Source organism: Enhydra lutris, unplaced genomic scaffold (genome assembly GCF_002288905.1).
Source record: "Enhydra lutris kenyoni isolate GAN:26980312 unplaced genomic scaffold, ASM228890v2 scaffoldscaffold29, whole genome shotgun sequence".
In the NCBI taxonomy this organism is placed as follows: Eukaryota; Metazoa; Chordata; class Mammalia; order Carnivora; family Mustelidae; genus Enhydra; species Enhydra lutris.
The window spans coordinates 21,396,442-21,418,047 of NW_019154113.1; the positions used below are offsets into that span (position 1 = coordinate 21,396,442).

Consider the following 21,606-nt stretch of genomic DNA (forward strand, 5'->3'; position numbering starts at 1 on the left):
AACTGGGGCAGGTCTGGGTGAAGTCACCCCCCGCCCTACAAGGATGGGGGTCCTACGGCTTTTGCTGATGGGGTCCTGGTACTACAAACACATGGAGAAGTCCCCTGGGCCACCAGATGCCCGTGTCACAGTGCCTACCAGGGAGTGGTGTGTATCCCGGGGCTAGGGGTCCTCACGCGCTCCGGCTGGGGCAAACGGGGCTCTAGAGTGGTGAGGGGGCTCACTCCTCACAGAGCGTCTGTGGATCTGCCCCTTTCCCCAGCTTCCCGTCCACGGCAGCACTCGGGCCGCGGAAAGCACACGGGACTCTGCTGTTGGGCCCCTCAGGGGAGGGGAGGGGGCTGGTACTCAGAGCGCTAACCTGTGTCGGAGCCGGGAGCCGAAGGAAGTCGGTCCCGGGTGCTCTGACCCACCTGGGCCTGGGAACATCTCCCTCCCCGGAGCCCGTACCTGTCCAGGAAAGGGCGGCCGGCTCCCTGTCCAGGCCACCTGACTCTGGTTCAGTTGGCGGGAGATCTGGGACATGTTCTGGCCGGTCGACGAGGAGGACTGGATGTCATTCACGCCGGGCACATGGACCACGGAAGAGCTGGAAGGGATGAAAATGCGTTCGTCCCGAGGAGACGCCTCACCCCCCACGCGGGCCCCCCGGGGGCACCCCTGTTTGCTCGCAGCAGCCACCTCTGTCCGTCTGTCCATCTCTCTAGCACAGAACAGGCCGGGACAAGGTGGCCCACGCGTGGCCAGCCCCCTGGTGCTCCTCCTCCCCCCTGGGACCCTCTCTGTGTCACCTCTGTGGCCTGCCTCGTGCTCCCCCCCAGGCCCTGGGCCCCACTCTCTCCTCCGGGCCGCCCACCCCATGTGTCTCGGAGGGAGAAGCTCCTTAGCGTGAAAATCAGCCTCAGTGCGGACCCAGTGCCCTGTGCACTGGTTAATTCGTCCCCGTGGGGCGCCTACAGGCTCTGGACTGTGGGACTGGGCCGCAGGCTATCAAGGGGTTGGTCTTGAACAGGACAGCCTGTCAGGGGACGCCCCACCCGTAGGACGCTGTGGGGAGCCGGCCTCCCACCCTCCCGCGTCTCCCATATTCTCCCGTTGGTATGGGGCACTGGCTGGTGAGTCCCAGGTGCCTCTGTGTCTGGCCCCCTGCAGGTGCCACCTCTGGGTGCCGTCTGGGCTCCCAGGCCAGCGGCACACCCCGCCACCCGCAGCGTTTTCCAGCCATGGTGATGATACAGGATCCCACAACATGCGCAATAAAGGGGGAAGGTGGGAGCTTCTGTTTGGCTTCATGCCCTTCGTCCTGGAGCAGCTCAGGGCGGGACAGCGCTGCGGGCCCAGGAGGGAGCCAAGGGTGGGGGACCGGGCTGACCGCCGGTGTGGGTTTCAAAGAAAGGCAGTGTACGGGCCGGCACAGAAGAGTGGGTACGGTCTTATTGCGTGTGTTATCATACTTATTCTGTGCTCTCTGGTCCCTCGTGAGATAGGGACACTCCAAGTGTGTCTGTGCCTCCTTGTCCCAGCCATCCCCCAAGCGGACAGCATTCCTCCTGCCGCCACCCCGTCCCTCAACATAAGGGCCCTCCCCCACCCTCCCTCCTGATGAGCCGATGGCCTTGGAAAGCCTCTACTGATTCCTGTTCTCTATGGGTCGGGGGTCTCTCCCCACCCGTTCAGCCCTCCCGTCCTCCCAGGGCACTGATGGACGAGGGCCGGACCCTGTGCCCAGCAAGCCCGTGCCTGGCACTCCCCAGAACCCCCAGGGATGCCTGCCTCAGTGCACACAGGCTGGGCCATGGCTGCCAGGCCCACGGCAGGGCTCAGCGTGAGGACACACTCAGGGGCCTGCGGTGACACCACTCTTCCAGAGCTCAGGGCGACTGACCTCCGACTGCCACATCCATCCCACGCCCTTCCCCCTCCCGCCAGCCCGGGCCCCTCAGATTTACAGGAAATCCGGCTCATGACCCAGGCCTAGCAGCTCACAGACGTCCATCTCTCCCTCCCTCCACCCACCCTTCCTTCCCTCCCTCCCTCCTTCCTTCCTTCGACCTGTCCATCCATCTCTCCCTCTTTCCCTCTCTCCCTCCATCCGTCCTTCCCTCCCGTCCTTCCCTCCCGCCCTTCCACAGACGAGCAGTGAGAGAGGCTTTCCTGATGCCGGACTGTGGGCAGGGGCCGCCGTCCCGACCCCTTCCCCGCACAGCCAGCTGGCCACAAGCCGGCCTCTCCTCCGTCACTGCCCTCCGACTCCTGTTTCCATGACAACAGCCTCACCCCGGCTCAGCATCTGGAGTGGGACCACGTGTCCTGTGAACCACCTGCACCTCCCTTTCCATGCCGCCCCCCGGACCTTCTCCCGGACCCCATTTCCCCAAGCCCCTCTTCCCCTCCAGCTCCCCAGCGTGGCATTCAAGGCCTCCGCAGCCTCCTGCTTTGCCCAGACCCCGAGTCTCTCCCTGCCTGCGGCCTCCCGGGCCTTGTTCAGCACGTTCCGGAGGAGGTCCCTCTGCGTCCCCAAGTGGCCACGTGACCTTTGCTCCCAGGCTCCGCTCACAGTCGGCCAGGCCTTCCCAGCTCTGTTCCCATCCCCAACGGCCCCCTCCTCACCTCCGGCCTCTGCCCCCTCCCTGCTGCCTCCGTCCAGACCGAGGATCTGGCAGCCAGGGTCGGGGTTAGGGTTGGGAGAACCCCATGAGCAGGTGCAGGCTGGTGAGGACGGCATGGCAGCCACTCCCTGGGGGACCCCGCCTTGTCCTGCTGGCCCCAGACCAGAGGTGCTGCCACTGTCCCCAGCCCCCCACCCGGTGCGTACCTGAAGGCCTTCCCGGAGTGCCCCGGGGGGAACGGGCTGCCCTGGGAGTAGATCTGCTGCGTCCCGGCCGCGGGCGCTGAGCTCATCATCTTCTTGTCCGCTAGAAGAGCACAACGAGGGTCATGCTCAAGGGCTCCTCGTCCTCCAGACCACGGCGTGGGCAGCCAGGGGGCAGGTGTGGGGCTGGGCGTCCCCAAGCAGGACAGACCCATCCCGGCTGCCCGTCCACGTGTCCCTGCCCGCCCTCACCTCCGCGCCCTCCGTCTCCCGGGGCCTTCTGTGCACAGGAGGGCGCTGGGCTGTCCTCCGGCACCGAGGCCTGGCCATGCGCCCCAGAAAGCAGGCCCGTTCCAAGACTTGGGAAGATGGAAAGGACCAATGGACGTTCTTCCTCAGACAGGACTACTGACTCCTTCCACGCCCGTGGAGGACACACGGAACTGTGGCTCGGAGGAGCCATGCTGGAGCTCAGAGCCCAGCTCTGCCCTATGATGGGGCAGGAGGGTTGGACATGTTTGTTCTAGAGCCTCTCGCTGCCCTACGATGTCTAAATTCCTGTGCCCGTTGTTCCCACGACCCCTGACAGCCCACCCACAAGACACGGGAACAAAGGACATCAACGTTAGTTACGTGGCAAGGATTTGGGGCCTATGCAGACCCCTCGCCTGTAACCGTCTCTGGCTTGGTGGGGGATCCCCCGGGGTGGACACTAGCAGCAATGGATGCTCAGGCTCGGGGGCTTGCGGCCGAGGGGACGGCGTCAGTGGTCACGTGCTGAATCTCCCACGTGTGCAAACCTCCCTGTGACGTTTTGTCACGCTGAAGCCCCGAGCAGTTTCCCCGGTCCGTTCCCTTTGCTGCGATGACGGCGCCTGGAGGAAACGCCGACAGGGCGGAAGGGCCCGGCCTCTCGGCCTGCGTTTCTGATGTGGTCCACAGGCCCAAGTCTTGCAGATGAAGACACAGCTCGAGGTCCCGGGGAGTGGCGCCCGAGGGACTTCTCGTGACTTTTCACTTAAGGTGAGCGATTCTTCTCACGTATTCTGGGTGGTTTGGGTCAACGAGAAGCACATTTTTTCCTAACTGCTCTGAAACATTTGTAGGGCACAAAATTGTGTGTATGGAAAGTCTTGATTTTATTATTCAATCTTCTATAGTTTTCTTCGTGTTGTGACTTTGATCTGCTTGATGTGTCGGAGATGAAGAAACGACCTTGAGACCTCCCGCCGCAACTTGGTTTTATCGGATTTTCATGTATTTCCAGTTACTCTTTCCCACGTTCCAGGGCTCACGATACACGCACCTCCCCATCAGGTCACAGTGTAGAGCAGACCTGTCACCCATGGCGCTCGGATGACGGTGCCTTCCGGGGTCCGCGGGCACCAGGCCCCCACCCCTCCGTGCCCCACAGTTCGCGGCATGAGGTTGGACACGGCCCATTTGGCAGCCCGTGACCCAGGAGCTGCCCGTCGGGTCCTTGGACACCCGTGGATTCTACCATCATGACATTCAGACTTTCTTATGATTTCACTTTTTTCCCGAGTGTTTTGCGATTTGCTAAAAACGTCCTCGTCTTTTCTTGGAAGCAAGACTTCCTCCCTTCTTTTCTCTTCCCTCCTTTCAAGAGTGGCTATTTTTGAACACACGGGAAGCTATGCAGCTCTAGAAATATCAGAGGAAAAAAACATACCAGCCAACGAGAAATTTCTGTTTATGACCCTAACCCAAGATGCGCCCGGGTCTTTGCCGAATCGGTTGGGTTCTGGTTTTTCTGCATCTTCTGTATCTTCTGGCAATATGTACCCTGGTCGTTGGGGTTCCTGGTGTCCTCTTCGCACTCCTGCTTTCTCAGCCCGCCTCTTCCGCTCTCGCATTCTGTGTTCTGATTCACCCCACAGACAAGCCCATCCCCGGCAAGCCGTGTGCTTCGGAGGTCTGGGTCGATGGCCCGTGTCCGGGAGCGCTGACCTGTGGCCTCTCATGTGAGGGCGCAGCCTGGCGGCTGGACACGTGGGGGCTCTCCCGTTCTCCTTGTCTGCCAACTCTCCCCCTTCGGTCACCTACATGGGAACGTGTCTTGTCTGTGACACATCACAACTTCACGTGGATTTCCTAGAAACGCTGCAGGGTCTGGTCCGACGCCTCAGGCTTCTCTGGGGGTCAGAGAAGACTTTGAGACGTGCTACCATTTGCTCTCTTCTCCGCCAACATCGAGAGCCCCTGATGAAGGCGGGCAGCGTGTCTGGGGGCCGACAGGTCACCGCGCCCCACGGGTCAGCACGCGTGGCCCTCGTGGGAGATGGTGCTGCCCCTTCCTTGGCTGCCCAGCGGCTGGTCACAGCGGGAATGACGGCCCTGTCGGCAGCGCACGTGCGGACGCCAGGAGGTCTGAGCCTGGTCTTCCTTCGGCTGCGCTCCTCAGTGGACGCCCACTGCACTGCAACTCGCAGAAATTCTGACTCCCACAAAATGGGATCCTTCTGCTGAATTTTGGAATGACACAGACCTTTCCAGATTGTGTATTTTGCTGCCTTAATGGTAATCTGACTGGAAGGGGCAAGGGGTGCACGGGCGTCACAGGACAGCTCGATCCAGTACGCGCCACTTTCTCCGGCGACGGCGCCGACGGAGGCAGAGGCCACCCGATGACCGCGACTGAGCGACTGGGCGCCCACGGGCCGTTCGTTTCCAACCCTCGAATGCAGGAGGCGTGCGGTCCGGGGCCCCAGGGAGGGGCGAGTGGGGGGGGGGTCCACCGGGCTCCTGTTCTGGGTGCTCTCGCACACGGAAAACCCACCCGCGGGGGCCTCTCCTGGGGGGGCACCCCCCGACGGCCCAGCAGCAGAGCCCCGCCCCCCACCCCCGCCAGGCCCCCGTGCCATCGGGAAACTTACATGCACTGATCCCCGCAAACATCTCAGCGAACCGGGGGTCCCTTTCCTGGGAGAAGATGGCATCCGCCTTCTCCACGGACTTCCCAGTTTCGTGAACGCCAGCTGGCAGGTTGGGGACGGGAACCTGTTTGCGCATGAAAATATGACCGTGTCCCACGTGTGAGACACAGAACATCACCTTCGTTGGGTCCCCTCCCTCCTGTCTCACTGACATTTCGGGCTGGACGGTTTTACAGGTGGGGGGTGTGGGGGCTTTTCTGTTGACAGAGGCCAAGGACAGTCGGGGTGGGGGTGTGAGCTGGAGGTCACGGAAAGGATGACGGGGTCACACCGATCACTTCTAGGGAGATACAGAATAATCGCGTACTCTAAAGACCAGGAAACGTGTGGTTTCCCGAGGAGGCCCGCTCTCTGACACAGCAGGAAAGGCAGAGGGAAAAGGAGGGGACAAGGGAGAAGGGAGAAGGGAGAAGGGAGGGAAACAGCGCAGGGAGAGGGGGACCCAGGGCAGGACCAGGCGTGGGAGGAGATGGGGACTGGACCAAAGCAGGACAGACGGCTGGGCAGTGGAGGGCTGACAGGGTCCAGAGCTCCTCCACCGGCTTCCTAGTTTGTGAGACGGTGTCCGGAAAGCTACCATGGGCCCGCCATCTCCGTACTGGCCAAAACCTGCCACCCGGGTTTCACGGGTCCTGCCTCCTTCATGGCCCAGTTCTGCAGAAGGGTCACGGGAGACCCCCAGGGGAGCGAGGCCTCTGCACTGAGTGTCTGGACGGAATAGCTGCGCCTGCTTGGCTGAGGGGGCAGTGGGGGAATCAAGCTAAGGGTCGAGCGCCGTCCCGGTCCCTTGGGCTGCAGACATTTCCCAGGAGCTCACCTGCGATAAGTCGTAGGACGACAGCCCGTCCCGCTGGTGCACTTCCAACTCCGCCTGCTGCTGCTGGAGCTGCCTGAGGGACACGAAGGCAACAGCGTCACCAAGAATGGATGTGGCGACTGTGGGGCAGGACCAGAGCCCGCCCCGAGCCCCACACCGCAGAGGAGACACCCGATGGACCCCTATATGGGTTGTTTTTATTTACTTTATTTTATGAAGACTCTTTAATGCCTCAAATCAAGACCCCAGCTCTGTACCGGAGGCTGCCTGCATTTAGGAAATAAATTTTGGTTTATGATTTCTTCGTACGCAGGTAAAAAGACTTCAGGACAAATTCCGATCGACGCAGAAACTCCGGTAACTCTGGACTCCCGCAGCATTACTGTCCCCCATGCAAGAGTGCAGAGGGGCTGCTGGGGCCTGCCCTCCCGCGGGCGTGAGTTTACGGACCTGGACCTTGCCCGGCACACGGCACACCCCAAGCTGCTCCTTTGGGGACAGAAAGAGCCTCCTTATAGGAAACGGCTACTTTATGTTTCAGACGATGGAAACCGTGCTCCTTCCAAGGGGCAGCGAGCCCTATAGCAGCTCAGAGCCTAAAAATGGGGCGGGACAACAGCGTCGCTTTCAACTCTAAATACCAATGAGAATGAGAGGCAAATGGCGATCAGCAAAGTACTGACCAACGTCACACACACACCCGTGCCCGGGGCTCAACGGGGAGGACGCAAGGGACCGTGAGAGCATAAACACGCAGGCACGACACAGAGACCGGCTACTCATAGAATTGGCGGGGACAGGAGCCGCGTCCACCGTTCGGACAGCGAGTAAGCGTGAGTCTGAGCAAACTCATAGAACGAGTCTTCACCACGAGGCGGGTAAACCATGCTGAGCGCGCTGGCCTGGTGCCGAAAGGCCACACCCCGCTGGGGAAGTGCGCGGGCTCACGGCCTTCCTGGCGTCCCCGGCAGGTCCCATGACACGTCCACTCCTTCCAGGAGTCGCCCTGCTGCTGGGGCTTGTGCAGGGAATGTACCCAGCAGCCAGAGACGAGCATGGTCTACACGGAGTCGGCGGTGAGAGGGGAGCGACCGTGTGGACATGTCTGTCGAGTCACTGAGCACGTGCTCCCGGCTGTCCCATGGCGGCTGCTGCGAGGACTGTCGTGGACACAAGAAGGTATGGTCAGAGCGTGTGGACGAACTCAGGACAAAATCTGGGCGCTGGGACTATGGCCACGGACAGCACATGGCCCATGTGGCAAACAAAATTTGGAGAACGTCTCTTCCGTGTTCGTGTTAACTGGCCAGACTTTCCTCATCCGTTGTCACTGTGTGTTTTGAAGCCAGAGCAATCTGCGTGGGTCCCTTCTGAACACCTGGGAGGTGCGGGTAGTCTCCCCCATGCCTGCCCCATGCTCTGAGCCTGGAGGCAGGGGAGGAACCCCTCAAAGATGCCCTCCCCTTCGCTGGGGGCCAGAGGCACAGGGGCTGAGGGGGGGGGCACAGAAAAGGCAAGTCTGCCAGCGAGCCCAGAAGTCAAATGCAGGGAGGGCAGGAGCCAGCAGAGGAGCGTCCCCGCGGAGGGGTCCTGTGGGGGGTCCTGCAGGGAGGAGGCCACGTGGTCTGGCCAAGGGGAGCTGCTGGCTGCCGCAGGCCAGCAGGAAGGACGCCTGTGTCCTCTGCACACTCACCCGGGCCTGCTCTCACAGCAACTCTCGCCGGGCTCACATAGGGAGCCCCGAGCCCTCCCTGAGGATGTCTGCCGAACTCCCTTCACAACAGAGCGCCCCGAGGCCTGGAGAAGTGGGGTGCGCAGAGAAGCCCCAGTGCTCTGAAGGGGGTTTGGGGCAGTGGCCACCTCATGGCATGGAGGACACCCCACTGGGGTGAGGCAGCCCCAGGGGACCCACTGTGCTGGCCGACGACAAGACTGGTGGGACATGTGGCTGGCCAGGAGCCTGGCCTCAGCGGCAGCTGCGCTCCTCCTGCCCTGGGACAGGGGAGCCCCCAGACTCTCAACCCGCTGCCCCCAGCCAGTCCCTCCAGTGGCTGTACAGCTGGAGGCCCGAGGAGAAGGGGCGCACACCATCCTGTCCACAAAGGTTAACGGCGGCTTGCAGATACCCAGGCGACCCGGGGCTGCGGGTGGTGTAGACGGAGCATGCTAGGCTGTGTAGGTCCAGGAGCGGCTGTCCAGCTGGATGACCACTTCCGCTCCCTGAGCAGAGCAAGAGCCGGTCCACAACCCCACCCGAGACAGGGACCGCACGGGCCAGTCTCGGCTTCCCTCCTCTGCTGGGGAGCTCACTGCTTTCCAAAGCGGCCTGCTCCTTCCTTAGGCGGAGCTGATCATGAAAATCTATGCTGCAAACAGCTGGAATCTACCTCCTGCCACTCCCACCACCCGAGAAACACAACATAAGCCGAATTCTGTCCCTGAACTCTTCTCCGGAGGCCAGAGAGAAGGACAGTGTAGACACCACTCACCCCTGCACCGCGCCCTTCACATGTGGCCCCCCCGGGAAGACCTCTCAGAAGACGACCTCGCTGGGGGACACCTGACCAGTGTATTTAGATCCAGCCCGGGTGGGCTGTCTGTCCTGGGAAGCTACTGAAATGTCCACACCAGGCTCTGGGTTAGACCCAAAGGAGAGGACAGGATGTGCAGACCCACGTGGTAGGGGTCCTCACGGCGAGGACAATGTCTGGGAGGACAGCTGGCAGGAAGTGCGGTGTGTTGCCCGGGTGTGGGGAGAACAGACGGCTTGTCTCCCACCCTGGGTGCGAAAGCCCAGGGGAAAGGTGAGCCAGCCAGGCCGTCTGCACTCACACCCACAACACCTGGAAACAGGGGCACTAAAAAGAATTTTTAATTGCTATTTCATAAAATTTTAAAAGAACGTAACGATCTGTAGAAAAATTGTAACTTTCTTTCTTTCCTTATTCTTACTCTAGGGTTTTACTATTTTGGTTACATCCCAAGGGCATCACCTACCATCACTCACTCACGGGGCTCCTGAAGCCTGAGTGCAGAGCTCAGGGCTGGCCCCGGCCACACCGTCCTCTCTCTGCAGCCTGCCCATTTCATGGATGCAGAATGTGGGGCTCAGAGTCCCGAACACGTGCCCGGGATGGTGCACACAGCACTCAGACCCATCTATGGACCCCACACTCAGTCCCACGACGTAACAAGGACCACCACCCAACATCTTCCATTCCAGAGCGGCAGAAGGGAGAGCAGACCTGTGCTCTGGGGTTTCTGTGGGATCAGACCAGTGAATGCCTCTCTCCTTCATAACTTTCCCAGAGCCCAGGCTTCAGCCCACCTGCGTTTGTCCAAGGAACACTGGCCGCTCCTGCCTGTGGCCCAGCCCATGTCCCACCAGGGCACAGACTATCGGGGAATGGGCAAGACCACGGCGTGGGGCTGTGTGCCCCCGTGTAGGTCTGCGTTGCAGGGAGGAGGGCCCGCATTTCCATTGTGTGCGAGGACGCCAGCAAGGGCCACGGGCACGCGGGTGGGAGCTTGCTCTCTGCTCTGTCCCCTTCTGGGCCCAAAGAAGCTCCTTCCAGGGGGAGGTAGGAACCAGGGTCTCTGGCGTGGCCAGCAGGTCCCCAGGGGTCTGACTGCGCCCCTGTGGTCTGGACACAGCCGCCCCATCCGGCTGACTTTGGTCTTGGTGCCCATAATGGCACACCCGTGGAAGAAATGCTGACTTGCAGGCACCCGTCCTGGGAAGAAGTCTGATGGGCTTCCTTGGACATTTCACGGCAATGGAATAAAAATAAACTTTGGTAGGTCTGCAAATTCCGGAGCAGGGGAGGACGTGGCTGCTCCGAGCTCCACCAACAGCACATGCACGGGACCCTGCGGCCCACCTCCCAGTCTGCTGGGGACGAGAGCCAAGGATCCCACATCAGGGCCGTCAGGCCCAGGCTTTCTGTCAGCGTGGCCTCCCTGCGGCAGAGGTGTCCAGGGCTGGCCCAGGTGGCGGGGACAGCCAACGCTCCCCGGACAAAGGGTCTTCCTCAGCCTGAGGAAGAGCGCGACCCGCCACCACGGTGTCAGACGTAGCAGAGACCGCAGCTCTCGGAGAACCGGGATCTGGCGAGGAGCCCTGGGGCTCCCTGAGCCCGACCGACCGGAGTGAGGCTAACCGTGCTCGCCACTGACAGAGCGCCGTCTGGACTCCCACCGGCAGGACCCCGAGGGCCCGTCCTGGGGTTTGGAGTTGATTCTACGGAGGAGTGGTGGGAGCGCGTGATGGCGACAGCTCCTGGGGCCACGTGGGCTGCTCATTGTGGGCTGGACGGAAGGCAGGGCGAGCTGGTCAGGAAGGGGACAGAGGATCCCCCGACAGGGCGGAGGTCTCCGCGGGGCACTGGGGAAGAGGCAGGGGAGGGGGAGATGGCCCAGAGAGGCTCCCAGACAGAAGCTGTGGGGCCCCGTTCTCTGCCAGGTCGTCTGCTGCAGGTGCCTGGGAGGCTGGGACGGGGGACAAGTCCCAGGCTGGGGCTTGGTGACTGGGAGAGCGGGCCCGTCCCTGGCTAAGGTCTGCAGAGATGAGGAAGGTCACCCGCTCTCACAGCCCACTCCAGGCTCCAGTATCCTGCAGTCCTGGGGGCGGGGGGGTGGTTGCTGGACTCAGTGGGCCCGCACTGAGTACGTACGGACAGACGGCTGGCGGGGGGCAAGGGACACCACACGACCAGGTGTAGCGGGGGCCTGAGGAAGCACACAGACCAGCACAGAGAGCATCCACGGTCACGAAGACCTACGGTGGCCTTGGAACAAGGCCATCAGGACCTGCCAAGGGAGAGCTTCACAACCCGCTGAAGACGAGCCGGCACAGGCCAGCCGCTAGCGCGCGCGTGTGCAGAAGCACCGGCCCCCGCTCAGAGCCCACGCTGTGTCTCCACAAGACAGACTTGGCCCCGAGCACACGCACCGCACGGACACGGGTGCTGCGAGCAGCAGGCAAGACACCGGGCTGTGCTTTCTGCCCTTCTCCCTCCAACGTCGTGGGAGCCAGCGCACGGGGCTGAGACCTTCCTCTCAGCAGCCTCGCACACAGGCTAAGCACGGCACAGTCCGTTCTCCAGGCGGTTCCTTCCACACACTCCAGCCCGATGGCGGCATGCCTTTCTGGCCCCGAGCCCTGAGCACAGACTGACCTTCCTGCGGCAGTGAGTCTGCCTACTGCCGGCCGAGCCCAGCCAACACGTGCTGCGGGCCACAGGCTCGCCTCCTGGTCGTCACTGCCCTCTGCTGCCCACAGCGGACGTCTCCCGCCACCGTCACCAGGAAAAGGTTGCCGTCAGGTCTGAGGGGACGTTCTCATCCCCTCCAACCCCACGGAGCTGCCTGGAGCAGCTGTCCTGAGACATGGGACACAGCCCGTTGGCCCCGGGCCCCTGCCTCAGAGCTCACAGCAGAGCCTCTGCGGTCCCTGAGGAGGATGGTCCTGCCTTTCCTTCTGGGCCCTGGGGCAGCGCTACCCACGGGAAGGCTGAATCGGAGGCTGTGGGCGGACGTGCTCCCTCTCTGGCCCTGCAACCTCAGTGCGTTCCTCTGTCCAGGGAACACGGCCCCTCCCTGGTGGTGGCCGCCCCACGTGTCCTGGAACCTGCCCCAGGCCCACGTCCTCCCGAGGGGCTCTGAGAGCACTTGTCGCCAAGAGTACCCACCCCGGATGGCTGATGCCCGTACAAACATGGGCCTCAATGAGGATGGGTGGAAAGTAGAACAGAAATGAGAACCCAGGAAGGGGGGCTTCACCCACCCTCTGACCCAAACCAAGAGGACTCTGCCAGATGCCTGGCTAGGATCGGGTCTGAACCCCACGGGGGACCCAGACGTGCTGCAGAGCTGACTCATGCCCCAGCCAGCCTCGGGTCTGAGAGCAGGGCGCGGGCTGTCCCCATGATGCCGTGGGACTCCTCTCATCACCTGGTGGGGGACAGCCCTCGGCCCCCACAAGCCAGGTAGCGGGCACTGGCGGCATACAGGTGTGGGGGGACGCGAGGCCGCAGGGCGGTGGGTGACGAGGCTGCATCAGAGACCAGGCGGCCCTCACCGACACCCCAGCCAGTATGCTGACGTGAGAAGAATGAAGGTTCTAGAACTGTGTCCAGGGCCCCGCGTACTAGACAGGCTTGCCTGTCTGCACGACCAACAGCGGCAGCTGATGTGGCTGCAGAGGGACCGGGACAGAAGGTACCAGCGACCACGTGAGCAGACACTGACCGAGCCAAGCTAGCGTCCTCCCCCCGGGGCTCCCACTGCCCCCACCGGCTGCCCCCAGGCCGGGAGCACACGGTCACCTCAGCCATGAGACCCTGGGGGGGAGACGGGCCTGGGGCTGCAACTGCCTCTCCACTCTCTCAGCAAGGACCCTCCTCCCCACATGGAGGAGGCCAGGGAGTGACAGAGCCCGGTCATACCGAGTTTACCACGTAGCTGCAAGACCCTCTCGGACACGGGGGAAACACAGCCGGATCTGCGGCTGCCGTGCGCACCCGCTCTTCCTACAGCCCAGAACGGCGCGGCTGGAAGACGGAGAAGAGCCACAGTGCCAGGCAGGCCAAGGCAGGATGAGCAGAGGGACACGAGGGGGTCACACAGTTTGGGGGAATGACCAGTGATGAGCTGCCCGATTGCTACGGCCACTGGGAAAGCGAGTGAGCAGAGTTGGGGGCCAAGGCCAGGCTGTGAGGGGGACAAGAGGATGGGGCCCCGACAGAGGGCTGGCAAGGCCGGCTGGCAGAGAAAGACTGGAGGGCCAGGGAGACCGGGAGCTCCCCGTTCCGGAAGCTGGAGCCGGTGCCAAGTCTCGAGAGGAGCCCGTGGCAGGGCCTGGAGAGGAGCGTGGCCCACAGGAAAGGGAGGATGTGCTGGGAGGGCCCGATCGGCTCCAGGGACCCTCATTCCTGCCACCAGGAGGAGGCAGGACGATCTGCCTGGAGCTTGAAGAAGCAAGTGCACCTCCAGAGCCCACAGCGGGTGGGGGCAGCCCGGGAGGGGCGAACCGGGACTCGGTGGCAGGCACCACTCTGCACAGCGACACGGTTCCTGTTGCACATCGACACGGTTCCTGTCAGCCGTGGCCGGCCCCACACGCCAGGTCCAGCCCCAGGCCCGCCATCCCCCCACACGGCTTCACACGCACCATCTACATGCAGGACCCTAGGCACAAGGCTGTTCTCCCCACTTTCCAGACAAGGCAACTGAGCCTTGGACAGCACGGCGACCTGTCCAGCGGGGGCCGGCATCAAAACCCGGGTCAGCCGTGCCAAGGAGCCTCGCATGAGTGGACCAGACTGTCCAGCTCAGGGCCTTGTGGGCCAGGAGCAGGGCTGAGGCTGAGACACAGGGTGGGACTGCCCGGGGAGGAGGCCGGGGCACCCTGAGGGGAACGCCCCAATCCAGGCAGCTGAGAGACACAATGGGGCCAGAGCCCTGAGCAAGCCGGCAAGTTGTGGTCGCCAACCGGGGCACCATCACTGGGACGGCTGTCAGAAGAGGAGGGGAGATGGCGGGGGTGACACCTGTCAGAGTTGGGCATGGGAAGACAGGACAGCAACGTCACTGACCCACGTGGGCACAGAGGAACAGTTTGACGGCAGCTCCTCTCATGCCCCGGCACGTGGTGGGGCCCTGACACCAGCTCATGTAGCCTTGGACATCATTTTGCCTTTGATCATGCTGGTTCTCCGCCCTTGCGTCCCTTGAGAACAAATCCCGGGAGGAAGGGTGACCTGCCTGTAGCTGGGAGCCTGACCTCCAGCCTCACAGCAGCCCCACGGAAGCGCTGTCACACCCCTTTGCATGGACGGGACAGTGAGCTCTGAGAGGTGACCCGACACACAATTCCGGGTCACAGGAAGCGGGGTCGAGCCTGGAGCCCAAGCTCTGGGCGAACATGCCCGCACACTGGGGAAGTGGTGAGCTGGGACCATGGGGCCTGGAGCCGGAGGAACGTGTGTGGATGACCGAGCAGCAGGGGGCCCGTGTGTCCCTACGTGGCCACCCCCCAGCCTTGCTCCCCGACCCTGCTTCCAAAGGGCCAAGAAATCAGGCCCTCGCAGCAGGGATGCCTGTAGCCGGAGGGCACCTGGCTTGGCCCTGCTGGGCTCTGCGTGCCGGGGGTAGAGCGAGGCCCAGCAAACAGGACACCTGCATCGAGGCTGGTGGGGGGCAGCCATGGGGGCCGTCCCTCAGGCTTGGGAAGCAGGGGCAGGAGCGTGGCAGGGCAAGGGAGGGGAAGCCGTGACGCGGCACACAGCCCCCCTCTGCCCCAGGCCTGCTCCTCAGGTCCCGTGGGGACCACCGGCTGTGGGGGCGCCGGAGCCCATGGGGAGAGAGAGCTCCAGCCCCGGACTCAGAAAAAGTGCCCAGACCTGGCCGGGGGCGGGGGATGCACGGCAAGCACGTACTTGACGTTGGTGTTGGTGCAGATGACGTACTCCATCTCGTCGGAGTAGGGGTTCTGGAACGTGAAGCTGCTGGTGCGGATCAGCATCCACTCGCGCGTCTTGGTGCGCAGCCGGTACATGACTGACAGCACCTGGCCCTTGAGCTTCACCACCTGCGGAGACACCGGTGGAAGGAGGTCAGTGCCCGGCGGCGGGCGAAGCCCCTGGGGGCTCAGAACGGGTGCTCGGTGGGGCCGGCAGGACAGGGACAGGGAACGAGCGCGGCTGGGGGCGCTTCTCCATCTCTGGAACCGCCCCGCACTCTGCCACACGCTCAGCGACACCTGCCTTGTACCCGGACCTCTCAGCTTTTTCAAATGGCTCATGACCCTCTATACGCCGAGTGCCCCCCTCTCCGGCCGGGCGGCTAGGTTGCTCTGGTCTGATATCAGCAGCGCCCTACTCCTCCGCCGCCCACGTTAGGTGTGTGGTTACATCGTATCGGGGCACTTGCTGCTTCCTACCTCACGTCCGTAACCCCGTGTCTATGCCACAGCAGGGCTTCCAAACCGCTTCCCAACGTCCATCCTCACCGGGGTGTGACTGTTTACAAAGGTTTAATACCAAGTCCTAGAGAAAGTAAGTAAGCCGCCCAAGGTCAGACAACGCTGCTGGAAAAGCTGGGAAGGAACCAAGGTCTTGCTTCCAAACTACAATGTGTTTTGCCTGCCCTTGTTCTCCCTGCAGACACACACGATCTGGGCACAAGAAGATGCCGAGCTGTGGGTGTGCATGCGCAGGGGCAGCCGGGGTGTGCACGGTGCACGCGCAGGCCAGAAGGCACGCTCGGCTGGCAGCTCTCCAGGTTGCAGCAGAAACAGGAGCGGCTGCGAATGGCTGGAGGGTGGGCGGAGGCTCGGTGTGAACATAGTCCCAGGACAAAGCAAGGCGGCGGGGCTCTCCTCTCTGCAGGCCTGTGTTCTCCAGATCTTGGGGTTGCTCAGGACAGAGAAGGCTCTGGGCTTGGGGCAGCTGGGCTTACTGACCATGACTCCAAAGTATGATCAGAGATAAGAACAGGGCCCTGGCCCCAGGGTCAGGGAGCGCCCGTCCCTCCTCCTTAACTCCGTGACTTGTAGTTTATTTCCGGCTGAATGTCTGTGAACAGCCTAGGGACAGGGACAGAGAGTCCTGTCCCTCTCCTCCCGCCCTCAGCCCCAAGCTTGGCATGAAGGGGGCACATGGAGCACCGTCTCTGAATTCTCGACGGGACTTCTGGCCCCATGAGCGGGGCTGACACAGCCTGGGCGCCCACCCTCTTTCAGCAGCGCCCCTGGGGAAGCCGGATGGAATGAAACCTGGGGCTTGGACTCCCTGGCGGAGAGCCTGCATGATAAGGAAACCACACCAGCGCCCAGAAGGATGTACACGCTGGGTGAGGCGAGGCCCGGAGGCGCAGTGGTCCCAGCAGGAAGCTGGCTCTTTCCTCCCAGGACTGGCACTCCAGGCCACATGCCCCTGAGGTCACCATTTCTGAGGGGGTCCTGTGGGACAAGACACAGGGAAAACCGGTGGTCACCTTGCTCCCTCTGAGACCTGTGTCCTTGGGCTCCCTGAAGATGCCACACACAAGTGTCTGTCCTCACGGAACACTTGAGACAGTGGGGGACCCCTTAGCTTCCAAGCGGCAGACACTTGCCAAGGCGCCATCTGTGCATGAAGCTGGGCCCTCGGGCGGGAGAAGGAGCAGCGGGAGGGAGCAGCAGCCCCGCACCCTCCCGGGGCCCGGTTCCGGCTAAGTGCGTGTCCCAGGTCACCTCGTGTGGGCCTCCCTAGGGCACTGTGCACATCTGGCATCTGAGCCCTGATGGAGTTAAACGTGCCACCAAGGCCTCCTGACTAAGCCGTGCCCAAGGCAGGACCAGGATCTGAATCGCCTGACCCCACGGCCCACCGTCTCCAGGTGCACCTTCAGCCGAGGAGGAGCCCAGACCCAGCAGGCCAAGCCCCAGCTCAGAGCCACACCGTCAAGAGGACACCGCGGGGTCCAGAGAGGGTTCCTCGGGGGGGGGCGGAAGTCCCCAGAGGGCAGGGAGGTGGGGACGTGGTCGGCGAGTGAGGCTCCCTGGCAGGAGGCACACACTCTGTGCACGGGAACCCAGTGCGTGCGGAGGCCGGAGGCTCGGGTGGGGCAGGGCCACACCGGGGTCCCTGCATCGTGCCCTCCTGGGTCTGGGTCTCTCTGGGTCGCACCCTTCCACGTGGCTAAGAGAAATGCAAGCCAGCGGGGGTCCGGGAGTGAGCCAAGGGCAGACACGTGTCCCCGCGTGGGCACAGGTCACCCCACCCAACCCAAATTCCTCAGGAACTTGACGGCACTCTGAGGGTCTCATGTCCGGGCCACGCAAATGCTCTGGTTTCAATCCAGAGAGTTCCAAGGCTGACTCCAGGCTGACACAGGCTGACACGGGCTGACGCGGGCTGACACAGCTCCCTCGGCGCTTGGCAAAAACAAGCCACTTCCCTTTATCAACATTCGTCCCCCAGTGGCTGGGGCCCAAAGAACACACACGAGGGGCCGAGGCTGGTGCTCCAGGATGTCTCTGTGGCCGCCTGGCCCCCGCCCGCTGAGCGCTGCAACCACGGGGGCCCTTGGCTCTCAGGCGCGGCTCCAGCTTCGTGTCCTGCCTGCCGTGGGCTGGTCGCACCCTGGGGTGAGAGGTCTGTGAGCCGGCGCCATGGGATCGGGGGTAACGTTCCTCCTGTTTCTGTCCAGAACCACCCAGCTTCTGCTGGCATCGCTGTGCAGTCCGACGGAGAGGCCTGTGTGATCGGCGACAGGAGAACGTGCTGGAAGCAGGCAGCTCTGGCCCTCGCTCTGTTAATGCCCTGCTGAGGGTCTCAGGGCAGGCGACCAAAGCTCTCTGCGTCCCACGGTCCACCGTGAAGAGTGGGGCTGACAACGGATGGTGAGCGCAGAGGACCACGTGAGACCGTGTGCGACCAGGGTTCTGCCTGGTCACCGGCCGCGGAGGGACGCCCATTGCTGCCAGAGCTTCGTTCCCACAGACCCACAAGAGGGAAGCCGGCCCAGGCCACCGTGTAGCAAAATCTCCACACACTGGCAAAGATGAGGCATGAAGGACACACTCTGGCCATGCTTCACGGTTCTCCGTTCACACTGTTCCAGAATGAAAGTCGCCGACCCCCTAGACCGCGTTCTCCCCGGGCCGCTCACCCACGAGCAGGCTGCACACGCGGCGGTGGGCACCAGACGTGGGACCTGCCCGCAGGGAGCTGATGTGTCAGTAGACAGGATGGGGGGAAAGGGAAATCAGTGGAGAAACAATTACCAACTGGAGCTGTTCTGTAGGGAAAACAGGAGGCTGAGAAGGTGGGTAGGGGGCTTTCTTCACTAGCATGGCCATTGACGGCAACTCTGAGAGGGCAGGAGTTAAAACCTAATCAATAAGAAGACATCCGTCTGGGAAGAGTGAGGGGACAGCATTCTAGTCCAGAGGAACATGTGCAAAGGCCCTGAGGTGGGAAATAGCATGATGTGCTCAAGGCACCAAAAGACCCATGTGCCCATGGGCCATGAACGAGTGTGGGTAACACACATGCAGCAGGGGTCACCCTGGGCTGGCAGCAGTGGTACGGAGCTTGGATCAGATTCCGGGGCACTGGGAAGCCGCGGGCACGTTTACGCAAAGATGTGGCAGAGCTGAATTCGTGTCTCTCAAATGGCGTGGGGTGGGCAGGAGCCAAGCAGGGAGCCCGGCAAGGACACCGCCGCGCTGTTGAAGATGACAGGGGGGCGGCCTGGTCAAGGTTGGTGGGAAGGAGCACAGGGAGAAGGGGCCAGCGGCACGTGCCTTTTGGGGACAAGAGGACGTGAGGGCTGCACGGGGGCACCTAGACCAGAGGAGGGGGGCCAACTGTGTCTCGGCTCTGGGCCTGTGGAAGTAGGGGGCACGGGGGGCAGGAGGGGTCCATGGGGGGCACAGGGAGACATGGACAGGACGGGCAAGCCTCTGGAGGCCGCGGGTGCTCGGAGCAGGTGTGGCAGGAATGGAATGTCAGTGACAGTCTGTGCTGTCCCCGGATGAAGCTGCTGAGGGAGACACTGCAGGGAGAAGGGGGGAAAGCGGGCAGGGACGAGCCCAAGGGGCAGGCGGGGGGCTCAGAGACCACCCGACACGGGGCGCGAACAGAGCAGCAGATGTCGAGCTGGCCATCAAGGGCCTGACCCATCAGACGACTGACAGACTATCAGTCCCTCCTAGAACAGATCTCCAAGGCCCGTGTCCTGTAACACGGCCTGGTCCTCTCTTTCCTGGGGCTCCTGTGAGCCCCCCCAAGGTCTCAGAGGAGGAACTCGTTCTCTGCCGTCACGGCCGAGCGTGGGCCCAGGAGGCGACAGGCCCTCAGACTCCCGGTCCTCACGCGCCCACTGTGTGGTCTTAGGCGCTCCTACTTCCTCGAGGCTCCGCTTTCTCTCCCATGACTTGACGGCGACGATGCCCCCCCAGGACGAGCACGCGGGACGCACACAGGTGTCTGTGGGGCCCGAGCACAACACAGAGCAGGTGCTCAGCACCGGGCATCACAGTGGGGACGGGGTGACACTGAACGACTCAGTGACAGGCAGCCTCCCTCCCAGCTCCCCTTCGCTGTCCCCGCCTAGAGCGCCACCAAGCCAACAATGGTCACCTCAGTCTGCGCCCCCACCTGTCCTCTCCTCCCTGGACCGTCCACAGCTTCCCACAGCACCTCTGTTCCTGGGGTTCCCCACACCTGCTCCCTGTGTACCCGCGCTGTCTCTCAGACCCACTGCTCAGCTCATGGTCCTCGGCGGAGCCCTCCCGGAAATGACGAGGGGAGGACGTCCGCCCCTCCGGGGGGCTCAGCAGCCTCTACTGTGGGCCCCCCCCACCGCCCAGTGGTAAGTGTCACTTCAGACCAAGGGGCTACATGTGACTCCTCAATAGGCCACGTCCTTCCGCCTCTCTGGGTGCCGGCCACCCATCTGGAATGTTCTGTCAGGAGCAGGCTCATCCTGTCCCTAGTTCCCTCCCCCGGGAGACCCTCCCTGCTTCCTCCCCACACCCCTGACCTCCCCATCGTCCACCCTTTGGACACAGGCATGGCTTCCCAATGGGTCTCCCCTCCCCCTCAACTGGGAGCCCTGGCAGCCAGGCCCCTGACCAATGCCTGGGGTAGCCTCCTGCAGCCTGCCTGGTGTGTCCCGCCGGCCACCTGCCCAGGCCCCCGGTGCCGCAGCAGCTGACAGCGAGCGCAGGCGGTACCTGCTGAAAGCTCTCGCGCAGGTGGCTCTGGTCCTCGGAGTGGCAGAATTCCAGAATGTCCTTCCCTAGAAGATCCTGAAGAAAGAGACAAGCCGTGAGACCCCGTGATTCCCGTGGCGGATGCATCACCGTCGGACGGCCACGTCCTTGGACCCCCTTCGCCCATGTCCCTCGGTCCCCCAGCACGCAGGATGTCCCTGGGGCTGTGAGGGGGCTGGCTTCAATGCCCCGCCTGCCGTCCTGGGCGCTCCCGCCCACTCCGATCTCGTTGGGGCCCTGGACCAGCACCGCCAGAGGGTGATTTCGTTTCCGTTTGCCTTTGAGAGGCAAACCGCAGCAAACATACTGTAATAAACATAAAAAGAAAGCAAACAATAGCACGAGCACAGACAGGCCTGCAGTTGCTGAAATGCGGCCACGGATGTTCTCGGGGCTGGACAGGTGCTGGGACCCCACGGTAACCGTACTGACCGTCACCCACTTCTTACTCAGAGCACCTGGCACAAACCCAGGACAAAAACCAGCCAGACTCAGATAAACCATCGCAAGGCAGCTCCATGCAGGGGACGGGAAAGGGGTCCCGTGGATGAGTCTCAGGCAGCCAAGGAGAAAAATGACCTTTTTGGCCAGAACCCAAACCCGTGACAGCCTCCACAGGAGCGGACACGGACGTGGGCAGCGGGTCTCATCTGTGCACCAAGAAGCATCTCGAAGCTTGGAGGTGCTGGTGCATAATCAAATCTGGAAACACCGCCGGCCAAGGTGACGGTGACTTTGGAATTCGTGTCCCCCTCACTCCTTCCAACAATCTCAAATTTGCATCAAACTGGAGATGTATAATTACTCTCATGGTTCCCTATTTCAAGTTGGACAGTTTCTAGGTCTTTTCTTTTTCGAAGGTTTATTTATTTAAGTAGTCTCTAACCCAACATGGGGCTTGAACTCACCACCCTGACATCAAGGGCTGCACGCTCTTTGGCCGGAGCCGGCGGGGCGCCCCTGGACTGTTTCTAGCTCTCAGATAATACGTGTGCTTGAAGTGCCCACATCGACGTGTCCCAGCATTGTTCCTCAGAACAGAGATATTTTCCTTCCTTTCTTTTTTTAAAGGTTTTTTATTTTGGGAGAAATTTGAATCTATGTAAAAGCTGAAAGGATCATGTGAAAAACCCCTGAATATCCTGTCCCTACACGGTTGCCTCTGCATTTTCCTATCTTTCGGATGCGTGTGAATATGAACATATGTAAATGAAAGCCACGGAAGTGTACACAAATGAAAAATCTTTCGTATCTA

At 62.3% G+C, this 21,606-nt stretch overlaps 1 protein-coding gene across 5 annotated transcripts in view; it reads right to left on the minus strand.

Annotated features, from left to right (window-relative positions):
- Positions 1 to 21,606, minus strand: part of LOC111152532 (aryl hydrocarbon receptor nuclear translocator 2) — a 116,856-nt gene that overhangs the window by 14,168 nt on the left and 81,082 nt on the right. For all 5 annotated transcript variants that reach the window (XM_022511018.1, XM_022511017.1, XM_022511019.1 and 2 more), the window contains 6 exons: positions 20,313 to 20,387; positions 15,025 to 15,176; positions 6,587 to 6,659; positions 5,710 to 5,833; positions 2,816 to 2,915; positions 451 to 589 (listed from right to left, as the gene is read on the minus strand). In XM_022511018.1, coding sequence (XP_022366726.1) covers positions 451 to 589; positions 2,816 to 2,915; positions 5,710 to 5,833; positions 6,587 to 6,659; positions 15,025 to 15,176; positions 20,313 to 20,387 — 663 coding nt within the window. The remainder of the gene's footprint in view (positions 1 to 450; positions 590 to 2,815; positions 2,916 to 5,709; positions 5,834 to 6,586; positions 6,660 to 15,024; positions 15,177 to 20,312; positions 20,388 to 21,606) is intronic.